This window comes from Chenopodium album, chromosome 8 (assembly GCF_948465745.1).
Source record: "Chenopodium album chromosome 8, dcCheAlbu1.1, whole genome shotgun sequence".
NCBI classification, from domain to species: domain Eukaryota; kingdom Viridiplantae; phylum Streptophyta; class Magnoliopsida; order Caryophyllales; family Amaranthaceae; genus Chenopodium; species Chenopodium album.
Window position 1 is genome coordinate 31,663,497 of NC_137841.1, and position 13,535 is coordinate 31,677,031.

General features: G+C 40.7%; 1 protein-coding gene across 1 annotated transcript; it reads right to left on the bottom strand.

Annotated features, from left to right (window-relative positions):
- Window positions 1-11,699: 11,699 nt before the first annotated feature.
- LOC145642907 (uncharacterized) lies at window positions 11,700-12,881 on the bottom strand. The gene is made up of 2 exons (XM_081694066.1): window positions 12,428-12,881; window positions 11,700-12,379 (listed from the first exon to the last, which is right to left on the bottom strand). Exons 1-2 carry the CDS (start codon window positions 12,879-12,881, stop codon window positions 11,700-11,702), a joined length of 1,134 nt encoding a protein of 377 aa, XP_081550192.1.
- Between the last annotated feature and the right edge of the window lie 654 nt (window positions 12,882-13,535).

Here is a 13,535-nt window from a genome sequence, read left to right on the forward strand (position 1 = left end):
GCAAGCTTGCACCTTCTGCTGAAGGAATTCAAAGACATTTTTGCCTTTAAAGTGGAAGAGATGCCAGGCGTCAGCCCGGATCTCGCTGTCCACAAACTCGCCGTGGACCCCAAAAAGAAGCCCATCCGGCAAAAGAAAAGAAACCACGGCGAGGAAAGAAGTTATGCGACAGCTGCCGAAGTCAAAAAGCTGCTAGACGCCAGGTTCATTCGGCCTTGTAATTTTCCCGACTGGGTGGCCAATGTGGTCCTTGTTAAGAAACCGAATGGGACCTGGCGCATGTGTGTTGATTACACAGACCTCAACAGGGCGTGTCCTAAGGACAGTTATCCGCTTCCGAAGATCGACAGTCTGGTCGACTCTACAGCCGGTCACGCCTTGATGAGTTTTATGGATGCCTACTCCGGCTTCCATCAGATACCCCTGTTGAAGAAAGATCAAGAAAAGACGGCCCTCGTCACTGATCAGGGGCTATTCTGTTACACGGTGATGTCGTTTGGCTTAAAAAATGCGCTGGCTACATTCCAACGAATGATTAATACTGTCTTTGTTAATCAAATAGGGAGGAATGTAGAGGCATACATTGATGACATGATAGTCAAATCCAAACAGCAGGCGGATCACCTTGTTGATCTCCGAGAAACCTTCACCACACTTAGGCGGCATAAGGTCATGTTAAATCCTAAGAAATGCGTCTTTGGTGTTGAGTCTGGGAAGTTTCTCGGATTCCTGATTGATCAAAGGGGGATAGAGGCTAACCCAGAGAAGATACAGGCGGTGATTGACATGAAGTCACCCCGCACTATCAAGGAAGAGACTGGGGTACGTGAGGAATTCCGTCTAAATCAAGTGCCCAGGTCAGATTGGCTTCATCCGCCTGCTGTGATACCCCTCGGTCAGTCTTTTGGGAAGTTCTTGAAAAGAGAAGCATACATGAACAGCCCATTGGAACCTTAGACCGAAGCTCTACCTCGATGGATGCCATCCGGGCCTATCTTTCAAATGGTACACTTCCTGATTCACCACAGGAAGCAGCCGTCCTAAAGAAGCGAGCTGCAAGCTTCGAGTTGAAAAATGGAGAACTCTTCAAGGCAGGATTTCTTAAGCCCCTGTTGAAGTGTGTTACTCCGGAAAACGGGAAGGAAGTTCTCGAAGACTTGCACTCGGGATTCTGCGCCTCTCATATAGGCGGCAGGTCCCTAGCCGTCAGAGCCAGACGACATTACTTTTGGCCCACTCTTGAGGCAGACGCCAAGGAATTGGTGAAGAAATGTGACAAGTGCCAAAAGTTTGGTAAACTCATTCACCGTCCGGCTACTGATCTGACGGCCATCCACAGCCCAATCACGTTTGCAAAATGGGGTATGGACATTCTAGGTCCTTACACGCCTGCTCCAGGCGTAAAGCGTTACATCTTGGTGGCTGTGGACTATTTCACCAAGTGGGTGGAGGCTGAGACGGTTAAAAACATCAAGACCTGAGACGTAATTTCCTTCATTTGGAAGAACATCATCACCCGGTATGGGGTACCTATGTTTATGGTGTTTGATAATGGTCCTCAGTTTGAGACGCCTCAGCTAAAAACATGGTTGGGAGATCAGGGGTTCTCAAGCTATTTTGCATCTGTTGGCCGGCCCCAAGCAAACGGCTAAGTTGAAGCCTTCAACAAACTCATCTCAGACGGTATTAAAAAGAAAATAGAAAGAGCCGGTGGCTTATGGGCAGAAGAATTAATCCATGTCCTATGGGCCATCCGGACAACCGCGAAAGGGGCAACCGGTGAAACCCCATTTCTCATGGTTTACGGTGTTGAAGCCGTCTTGCCCATCGAACATTACGAGCCGACTCTCAGAGTCATGCTGTATAATGAAGAGGCAAACTGGGAAGCAATGCGCCTGGCATTGGATTCACTCCCAGAACGCAGGGGCAATGCCGCCTTGCGTCATGAGATTTACCGTCTGAGAATGACTAGAGCCTACAACAAAAAAGTACACAAGCGTCCTTTGAAAGTAGACGACTTAGTGTTACGAAAAATGGAGGCAACCGGTAGGGCCAATGAGCTGGGAAAGCTAACCCCAAATTGGGAAGGCCCCTACCGGATCTATAAAGAAGTAAGGGATGGCACCTTCTGCCTGGAAACCCCAGACGTCAGGCGTCTGCCTAGAACTTGGAATGTAGACAACCTAAAAAAGTACTACTTCTGAGATTGTAAACTTTTTGTAAATAGTGAGTCAATTAATGAAGATTCAGACTTTGTTTGCAAAATCGAGTTATTGTTTAATTGTCCATCCGGGTAATACCCAGGCGGATTCTTCCTTAACTAACTAAGTTTGACACTTAGTAAAGGTTATATTCGTTGGACCGCCTGGGTACTACTCGGATCCCTTGTTTATTTAAGTTTGATACTTTGTTTATTAAACTGCCTGATTATCTGCCTGGGTAATACCCAGACTGACCCGCTTGTTTAAAAAACTAAGTTTGATACTTAGTATAAATTCAATACTGACTAAAAATTAAGCACAAAAACGTTTAGTGGCTATACAACCGGTCCCAAACAAGACCATAGGCTAAAATAGCCGGATGGTTGCTCATTTTATAAAATCGCATGTCCCAGCATGGACAAAGGCGTCCGGCGACACCCCTCCGGGTGCAATCGTCGCAAAGAATAGACTACTTGTCGGTTCTACTTACCCATGCAGACGACAAAAATTGAACGACCAAGTTGGCCAACTCATAACCGTCTGACCAAAATAACCTATGAAGAACGAATAAGTTTCCAGATACCGGATGCCCACAGGAATCAGTCGGTCATTGATAGAAATTCTTACTTGGGTTATTTATTCCAAAGTTGCACTCACTTCCCCTATTGGGGCAAAGGGTTGTGTAATGGCTACGCGTTAACCCCAGACGGAATATAACTGCCCGGGTAAGAAGCTCAAAGCACCCGTTTTAATGGCCGGCTGTGCACTTGGTTTGGGGCAATCACCATTGTGATTGATTGGCCTAAAAACACTCCATACTTCTTCAAGTATCAAGTGTTTTCAAGCCAATCAATCAGCTTGACATAAAACCAACCACACAGCCGCCCAGGGGTAAGAGCACCCGGATTGCAAATTGCCGTATTTTTTTTTAAAGTTAGGCAAAATACTAAAGAATTACATACACATGAAAAATTCAAATTGAAAACAAACATATATAAAATCCGACTGAGTCGGAATACTTCATTTATATTTGAATGGCACAAAGGCAAGAATAATTGTTAACCGGACACATCCGGTGAGGAAAGAAAGTAAAAATGTTAACCCAACCCCATGGTTGGTAAAAAGATACAACAAAACACGGCATGCAAGCCGGTAAATACCATTGATTGGCATACTGCCGCAGAAAGGTGGGAGGCTCGCCTGGGCTGAGGCGGAGTCTTCTCCAGCTGAGTTTGGCTGGCTTGGCCCTCTTAATGATCATCCGCCGGCTCCTCATCATCAGAGACTTCCTATCCCTGCTCAGTAGCCCAGTCTTGGAAGCGAGGCGGAGGAGCATCACCCAGTTGCTGGGCATCATACACCTCAGTGGCGTAATCATACCTCAGCTTATAGACCTCAAAGTCTATTTCTGGGTAGAGGAGGCCCCAGGTGATCTTTAGCCGGGCCAAGTTGTCCCGTTCATTCTCCTCAGTCAGCCGGGTCTGCTCCCGGGCCAGCTCATCCGACTGCTTGTTGCGCTAGGTCATGAGCTCAAGCCTCAGGCGGTCATTGGCAATCCGGAGTTGGGCATTCTCCTTGTTAGCATCTTCTAATGCCTTGAGATCAGATTTGGCATCTTTCAGCTGCTTATCAAGGTCATCAGCCCGGCTGTTAGCTTCATCGTTTGCAGCCGTCAAATTCCGGATCAGCTCCTCCTGTTTCAACTCTACTTCTTTAATCTTTAAATTACACATATAATCAGAATGTTCAGCAAAGTTGAGGTTTTCTAGGGCCCTCCGTGTGGCGTCATTTACCTCTTCTTGCTTCCGCCTGAAGGGACCCCGGAGATTGTCCACTCTCACCATAGCTTGAGTCAATAACAACCGGTTTATGAGTTACTTAGTCAAAATAAAGATTAAAGACATCAAGATAGAGGAATTATGTACCTCAGCCAGAGAGCTCATTATCCGGTCGAAGTCCACGACCTGCAGATCAGGTATGGAGGCCTTCTCAGACCGGGTGAGGGTCCTCACCATCCGCTTCGCGAAGCCTGCGAGATCCGGCAGGTCAGGAGTCAGATCTGCATCAAAAGTAGTTCTTTGTGAGATAGAAGCAGCGTAGCTGGCATTCATCCGTTGCCGGCTGCTGACTGACCCTTTTGAAGAATCAACCTTAGTCTTGATTCTCATAAAATCAAGTGGCCAAGGTATTTCACTTTGTTCCTTACCGTGAACTTCCGAATGGGTCTCCGGCTTGTTCTCTTCCCCAGTGGTTGCCGCACCGCCTGCAACCTTAGGTGGCTCGCCACCCTTCGATGTTGTAGAGGCTTCCGGCGCTTTCTGCTGTTCTGAGCTTTCACTCAGTTTCTTCAGAACAGCAGGGGATTTGCCCCCAGTCGTTGGACGACCGGATTGGGCAGAACTTTGCTTCTGGGGGGGGATCCTTCCTTGCGGCTTTGGCAGCCGGAGCCTTCTCCAGATCATCTCCCTGCCTTTTGAGAAGCTTGGAGAATGATCGAGGGATTCTCTTGGCGGACTCCTGAGAAAGAAGCAAAATATAAGTATACCCAACCGGTATATATAAAAAATAATAATAATAAAAAAAATGCAAACATAAAGTCAGGCGGTCTTACCCCGCCTTTCTTCGTGTCTTTAGCCTCGACGGCTGCCTTTTTGACAAGGGCCGCCTCCTTGCGCAGTTGCGCCGCAGATTTAGCAGGAGTCTTATCCTGGTCAACCATCCTCAGGGCTTCTTCTGCAAAAACAAGAATTTTAAAGTTAGAAAGAATCAAGGCAAGTTTGCAATAAGAATAAAATGACAATCATTCCGGATGAGAAGTATTCTACCCCTGGGAAACATCGTACTCAGTCTGCAGGCGGACAAGAAGCATTCATCTTTGAAGAAGTCCGGATGGGGGATCCAGTTCTTGGGAACAATAATGTGAGTCCCATCCCCCATGGGCTCAGTTGTGGTTTCAAAAAATCCCGGCTCAATGATTTGCTCCCGGGCTTTAGTAGATAGTGCCGGGAGAGGGCATTTACGTCCAAGAAGAGTCGGCTCAGTATTGTGCCGGCGCAGTGTCCGGTTGTGTCTTAGGGTTGGAGAGGAAATCAAATAGAACTTGTCCTTCCACCCTGATCACTTGGACACTTTGTCCAAAGTCATTAGATATTGGGGCAAGGTAGTCAGCGTATACCATGCCCCATGGCCGCCTGGGGCCTTGCTCAGGTAGTGCATATGAGCGAAGGCGGAAAAGCTGGGGTTCAAGTTTTGGAACTCGTAGGCGGCCATGTAACTTAATATGTTCACCCACAAATTAGGGGTGAGTTGCCAAACTCCCAGATCATACCCCTTGAGGATTTTCCTAATCCCGAGGTGGAGGGGGAACCGGAGGCCGGCTTCTATAACCGCCTCATAGCAGATGAAGTAGTCATCTACGTGGTCAATGTCGTCCCCCCAGGCTATCCCAACATCGGCCGGAGGGACAATAACTTCCCAACCCCTTCCAAATGGATGTTTCTCTTTAAAAGCCCTGAACCCGCTATTAAGAAGGGCAATGTTACTCGGCAGCATCCGGGTTCTTTTGGGGTTGGGATGGTCGGCAACTTTGGGCGGCTGCTGATAGTCAGCCGCAAAATCTCCCTGGTCAGAGCCGGAGGATTCCGCCCTTGATCCCTGGCCGGCTTCAGCATCGCCGGCTTCATTTGAGGAGGCGGCTCCTTCGCCGTCTGCCTCTCTTACTCCAGAGCTCCCCGGAGGTAGAGGGAGCCTCTTCGTCAGATCCACTCTCCTCCCAATTCCTCGGATCCCCTTCCGGGAAAACCTCATCGGTTGGCACTCTCATGGTGCGCCGGCTTTTAGACCGCTTGGCCGTTTGTTTCGTTCTGGCCATTGTGTCCTGCATAGACACAGAGAGGGAGGAATTAGGAGATGAGCATATTGGTTCTGACAGTCCAGAAGAGGCACCTCCTGTTCTAATTCATCCGTTCTGGGGGATCGGCTGAGTGTCCTAGGAAGTGCCGAGTGGGTGGATTGGGAACTCATTTATATTTTCTATTTTCTAAAAGAAGCCGGGCATACAGGCGGAAAAAATGGTATGTAAATTGAAGGGGAGAAAAGCTAAAATGGTACAGGCGGTTACGTTGCTTTGACTTTGGAAAATCTGAAAACCGCTTCAGCCGGTGAACCGGGTGATGTACTGCTAGCACTCAGAAGCTTGAAACTTGCTGTTATGTAGGCGGGAGCAGAGGAAACTCTCTCTAGAAATCTCTTTTTCTCTCTCTAAAAAGTTAATATGAACGTAAGGTGTGAAAAGGAGGGGGGGTAACTTTCTATTTATAGAAAGTAAAAGTTGGGGGAAAATTTTGATTTGAAATTCAAAATTTTACCCGTTACTGTTCACCTATGAAAGGTGGACACGTGTCACAGGCCCCACGTGACATGCACGTGCGACCTATGAGGGGCAAATGTTTAGGGTATTTTTACCCTAGACACGTGGACCAATGAGAGGTCGCCACGTGTCGAGCTCAAGATGGCCCATGTGGCTCAACATCCTCTTGAGACGTGGACCAATGAGAGGTTGCCATGTGTCAAGCTCAGGATGGCCCATGTGGCTCAACATCCTCTTGACATTTGGCGCCCTCAGATATGTTTTCTGAAATGGCGGCTTTCAAAGGCCCAAACTCCTAGGAGCGCCGTAAAACGGCGCAGCCCACTAGAATCTAGGTCAAGTGACCTAGGTAGGGGCACATTTTCCAACGACCCTATTAATAGGGAGATATTTCCCCATTTTGGGGACAAATTGAATCATTTATTACACCCTTATTTTCTTACATCAGAGAAAGACCTGAGCTTGGAATCCGAGCAGATACCCACCTAAATTTCCGTTCTCTTTATTCCGTTTCAATTTACTAACTTGATCGTCGGAGGCGGAGCTCCAACCACCCGGAGTCTCCGTTGTTTTGCAGGTACAGCTCAACCGGATCAGACTTCGTGACGTAACTCTCCCAAGGGACAAAAACACCCAAAACAAAAGGTACTTATCACCGGGTTTGGTTTTGGGGAGACACAAATGGGTGTCTAAAGATACCAATTACTTTGAAAGAGTCACTGTTTGAAACAATAGATTCAGATTATTCTCCAGCAAGGTCGTTCCAAGTGCATACTTTGATTGGCTGATTAGTGCTAGAATTAGAAAATTTAAAATATTCACTTTGTGTTAGTATAACATGTATTGAAATGAATGCAAAGATATTAGTCCGTCTTTAACAACAATTACATGTGATCTATCACCATAAGATCTCGAATTGATGTCTCTTTGTTAGCTGTTGTCACTATTCTTCTTGGTTCTTCTAATGCATAGTGAACTATCGCGAGAATATCTGAAACAGAAAAATAGAAAAACTAAATATTTATATTCTGTATTATGCCACTCTAGTATAATTTACAGATTTTATGGTTGTATATGTAATTTATATAGTCTGTTTACCATGTTTGTCATCGTCTACAGGTATGCTTGGAATAGAAGCAAGTGTTTGATATCTAGGGTAAATTGTTTCTCCTTTAGAATCAAAAGACCGAATGACAGTCTTGCTTCCTAATAACAAATGGAAAGGAAGATCATCTTCTCTAGCTCTCCATTGTGCATCCAAGTTCCGTACTACAACATCAAAAATTTCATAATTTCCTCTGAAAAAAATAACATCCCATTATGCTTGAATTTGGTCACCAAAAAGTGTCATCTTCATTCTGTTATTCTGTAAAAAGAAAGAAAATGTTCATTTTTTCAGTGTTTTCATTAACTTGTGAAAAATGAGTGTTGAGTTTGAAAATGTTTGTAGAATCAAACTGATATACCTTGTCATCATTGAAAAATATACACTGATATCGTGAATTTTTTTTCTGATGTCTATGGACGACCTTTTTCTGCAACTCTTACTTTGACCTTAAAATTTTTTTTAATAGTATCAATTTCATCTAGGAATTTTTGATGTGGCGCCATGAAACTGATCTCTGTGTAACAATTTTTAAATAACATGATCAAAGTAAATATATTTAAATACTACTAACATGTCTCATATGGCATGCCTTAAGTGGATGAAATCTGAATTTAAATTAACAATCTTTATGCATGCAAAATTTTAGAAATATAAATATCATCAGTCTTTTGTTTTTTATTGAAAAATATTTAATGTAAATGATTTTTAAATCATTCTACATGCCTTAACTTGATGTTCAAAAAGAAGAAATCAAAGATAATAATGCACGCAATATGTACAGGTTTAAAATACATTTATAATTCTGTAGGTTTTTTAAGTTTTTTTTTTGGATTTTTTATATTTTAAATGTATGAGTATTACATTGTATCTCTTAAGTGTATGTTTTGCAAAATTAAATTAACAATTGTTGTGCATGCAAAATGTTAGACATGAAAATATCATCAATCCACTGCTCTTATTGTACAATATCTGATACTGATTTATAAATCAGTTTGCTTGCCTTGAATTATTGTTTATAAGGCATAAATGTAAGATAACTGTGCATGAACTTGTAGGTATTAAGATATATTACTTATTATGCAAAATCTGTAAAATTTTTAAAGCATGTTGTGATTTAAAAATAAAAGTTTTATACTGCATGCTTAAAATAGATGCTTTGCAAATTTAAATTAGTAATTATCAGCATGCAGAATGTTTATAACAAAGAAAATTAAGAGGTCATATACTAAAAAATAACAACACATGCAGATCTATCTAAATTCATGAAGTAAAAAAAGATTTTTTTTTTTTTTTTGTGTAAACATGAAAATTAGATTGATCATACCTATGAAATAGCCAATGATTGATTGCTATGAGGTTAATCTGGTACAGCTTAACCAATTGTTTATGTATTTTATATTTATTGATATGTATAGCATAATTTTAAATGTAGAGGTTTTTTTTAGAGAATGTAAATGATGCTATACATTGCTTATATAGTGGAAAATTAAGTGGAAAAAGAATGCATGCACAAGTTGACATGGGAAACTTCCATCCCCTTTCTAATCTAAAAGAAAATTGCATGCATGCATAGCTATCTCAGCATGTAATAGTGTTCTTGTCTCCTCCTTTTTCTTCCTTGTTTTTTTTTCCTTGATAATGAAAATAAGATTAACATATATAATTTTAAACTATTAACATTTACATTATAATAATATGTGGACATATCTATTTTTCCACTATTTACATTTACATTATAATATGTGGCATTACTCTTTTGGCTGAATTCCAAGCTGTTCCATTACTACAAAAACATAGAAAAACAAGTAGAAGTTATATATAAATTAAAATAATCTCTCAAATCGTTATAAAAAAATATACACAATCTCCTAACTAATATGTATGAAAAAATGATGATAACTTACCCTTTGAAGCTGCTAGATGATTCCTGCCAAACAAAGAATATCATAAGATACTATATTTTTCAGCTTTGTTGCATCTTGTTGCTTAGTGTTAGCTTCAATTATTACACTGACATTAGCTGATTTTCGAGCTTTAGAGAGCGCAACATACAATTGTCCATGTGAAAAACATGATCGTGGTAGAAAAACCACAACTTAACTAAGTGTCTATCCCGGAGCTTTATTGATTGTCATTGCAAAGCTAAGTTTCAAAGGAAATTGTTTCCTCTGAAATTGAAAGGGATAGCCTGCTGAGTCTGATGGGCTTAAAGATATTCTCGGAATCAACACATGCTGACCTTTGTTATGTCCAACAGCAATAACACACTCGATGAGATTACGAAAAAATCATTTACATATTAGTCTTGTTCTATTACACAAGCCAAACACTAGTAGAAAAATACAAAAAGGCAACCCCTGATTGGCACCGGTTCAGGCCAACCCGGTGCCAAAAACCGGCCTACAATTGGGCGGGGATTTAGACCAAGAACAATGGCACCGGTTCAGCACAAACCAGTGCCAAAAATAAAAAGGCCACCTATTTGAACCGGTGCCACTGAACCGGTGCAAAAAAAAAAAATTGGCCTTTTCTTATATATAAACCCTAAGCTAACATACCTCCTTCTCTCTCCTCCTTCTCTCTCCTCTGATCTCGATAGCGCCTCCCTCCTTCTCTTTCCTTTAATCTCGATGGCGCCTCTCCTCCCCTCCTTCTTTATCGGCACTCAGCGTTCCTCTCCTCCCCTCCTTCTATCTCCGACCTCTCTTCTCTGTCCTCTCTCCCCTCTCTGTCCACTTCTGTCTCAATCTCCGACCTCTCTTCTGTCTTCTGCCCACCACCACCGACGCCACTAACCACCGTCGCCACCAAGTTCGCTTATTTTCAGGTCAAATTTGAGGTTAGTGCATTTTTTTGGGTTTAATTATTCGGGGTAAGGGTTTCTGGGTTTAATTTTTATGTTATATGCCTTAATTTTTTTAGGTTAGATTGTTGTAATATTGTTTGAAATTGATTGGTGTAATTGATCTTGGAATTATTTGGGTTAATTAATTTTGTCATTTTTTGCTCTTAATTGATTTTTTGAAATTTCTGGGTTTAATTGATTTTCGAAAGTTTTGGGGTTAATTGATTTTCAGGGTTTGCTAGGTTTAATTGATTGCCGGGTTTGATTGATTTTCGGGGGGTAATTGGAGTTCATAGATTTGCTAGGTTTTGATTGATTTATTTGGGTTTAATTATAATTCATTGTTTATGCGGTTTTCTAGGTTAAATTATTGTTTCTCTTTTTTTTTTTTTTTTTGTTTTTTTTTTTTTTTTTTTTTAGTTTTAATAATTTCTGGGTCTTAATTGATGTAGGTGTTAATTAACGCAACAAGGATTCAAGACTTTGATTTTGGAATAATGTTTTGATGTTGTCATTTTTTTTTATTGTTTTACAATATGAATTTCTGAGTTGAATTTCATTATAATTCATTGTAATTTTAAATTTTTTTTTTTGTATTGTACAATAACATTTTACTTGTTGAATATGATGTGATTTACCATTGTTTTGATGTTGAATATAACAATTTCAAGACTCCATATTTTACCATTTATTTTTGTATGGGTTGTATTTCTGATGTTTGTTTTTATATTATTTTTATTATTATTGCAAGAAAAAAGTAAAAAAAAAATAAAAAATTAAATAAAAATACCAAAAAGGCACCGGTTTATCGGTGCCTAAAAGAGCTTCCACTAAAAAATAATATTTCGCGGAACTATTTAAGGCACCGGTTAACCGGTACCAAAATCGGTTTATGGCACCGGTTATGAACCGGTGCCAAAAAAGGGGGGTAATTGGCACCCCCCCACATAGGCACCGGTTCAAACCGGTGCCCTTTGCTATTTTTCTACTAGTGAGATGATGACATAATGTTTTTTAACAGAATAACATGACTATTTACTTTCAACTCTAGCACAGGAGGACTCATACCATAAGGACAAAGCTTGTTTAGAAATTAAGTACGATATACGGCACATTATTCATCAATCATTGTGTCATAGCTTTTATATACTATTGATTCGCCGGGAAATTTTCAAATCAAGCTTGAAATAATAGCATCAACATCCTCTTCATCAGTGTTAGTATAGCTCTTGTAGTAAAAATATCTAAGCTGAATGGAAGCATATCAATTTCTTGAAATGCTATAGCTGTTATATGTACATCATCAGCTTCTCCATTATAACAAGGCTGAACAATTTCTAGTGGCAGCTCAACAAACGCATCCTCAGTGTTTTGCAATTTTCCATATCCAAGTGCCAACAAAAAAGCGGCATATGTAGAATCATCTTTAGCTCTTAAGTTTTTAGTAAGCCAGAACTTCAGCAGCTGTGGCCATAGAGAAGAAGTGATTAAACTTGCAGTAACTACCTCTCGATGTGTTTTGCATGGAACTATAGGAAGAACTTGTCTAAAATCCCCACCAAAAACTACTATTTTGCCTCCAAATAATTCACTTGAACTACAAATATCTCTAAGTAGTGAGTCAAGGGATTCGATATTCTTCTTTTTAGCCATATAAGCTTCATCCCAAATAATCAACGTTGTTTCCCTTAGAAGTGCAGCTAGACTTTCCTGCTTAGGAAAATTACAAGCAAGAGAGCCTAAAGGATCTAAAGGGATTTTAAACCGTGAATGTGCAGTTCTACCTGAAGGAATATTGGCTGCAGCAATACCTGAAGTGACTGTTGGTAAAACAATCTTATTCCTTGATCTGATTTCTGATATAGAGCATTATATAAAAAAAGTTTTCCCTGTTTCACTAGAACCATCTATTAAAAAGGCACCGCGCTTTCCTTTTGTAACATGATCCATAATGACATCAAATACAACTCGTTGAGCCTGATTTAACTTATCTTTACATTCCAGACAATATGGTGGTATCGGTTCATTCAATGCATCTTCTATGTCTTTTGTTACATGTATATAATCACCATCATCTTTTACTAAATCATGTAACCCAAACGCTTTCAACGTACTTCCCATTGACTCAACAAACTGCTCCACTGATCTTATGGTTAGCTGTTTCACTCTTGCAGCATTTGTAGGATGTTTATGTTGGAAATCCTCTAAAAATGAATCATAATATTTCAACCACAAAGACAAAGGATTGCTAGGCTGACAGAAAATAAGTAATGTAGCAAACAATTTTCGAATAACATGAGGCATCTGAATGGCACATCCTTCGGTTAAGCACAAATCAATTGCATCATCCTCTTCCATTAATCGCAACTTCAGTGTTGTCTGCTGAAAAGTGTTACACACGTAACCATTGACTGTTCGTAGATCTTCAAACGACTTTGGACTCTTGACATTGTGAAGCAGCAACCGCAAATAATATCTTTCACCTTTAGAAGGTCCAACAAATACTAACCTTCCAACCTGAATTTTCTTATTCTTTCATTTATACCACAGCTTATCTGATGAATCCCACCGATAATGTTCTGAAAATTCATTGTATTGCCATCCTGTTCCCAAAGCTGATTTACAATTCATTTTGAAGAACTCTGTTAAACAAGTCCTAGTACGCTTATCATCTAAAACAATTGACGTAAGATTTTAATGAGGTCTCATTTGTATCAGCTGAGAGTTAGGCAAGTGAACAGGAAGAGGTAAAACCGAAGGATACATTTCATATAAATCAAAACCAAAAAGGCGCCACGCTGCCTCATAGGGTGAAACCCATCGACCTGATTGATACTGTTCAATTTCATCTTGCAAAAGAACTCCATCTTTTGTCTGGACAATATTAAATGATATCCTGTCATGTCCTTTATAAACATACTTATACAGATACTTAACTGCTTCAATAGTTGAACAAACTTCAACATTTAAATTACAATTGAAATGTGCTAAAAGATATGGATCATATGGAAT

Bases quoted from the DNA above. Each gene is read 5' to 3' on its own strand.
- LOC145642907 (XM_081694066.1), bottom strand. From the start codon at position 12,881: ATGGAAGAGGATGATGCAATTGATTTGTGCTTAACCGAAGGATGTGCC. The intron at 12,380-12,427 runs GTTCTAGTGAAA...GCTCTATATCAG, and splicing joins CGGTGCCTTTTTAATAGATG to AAATCAGATCAAGGAATAAG.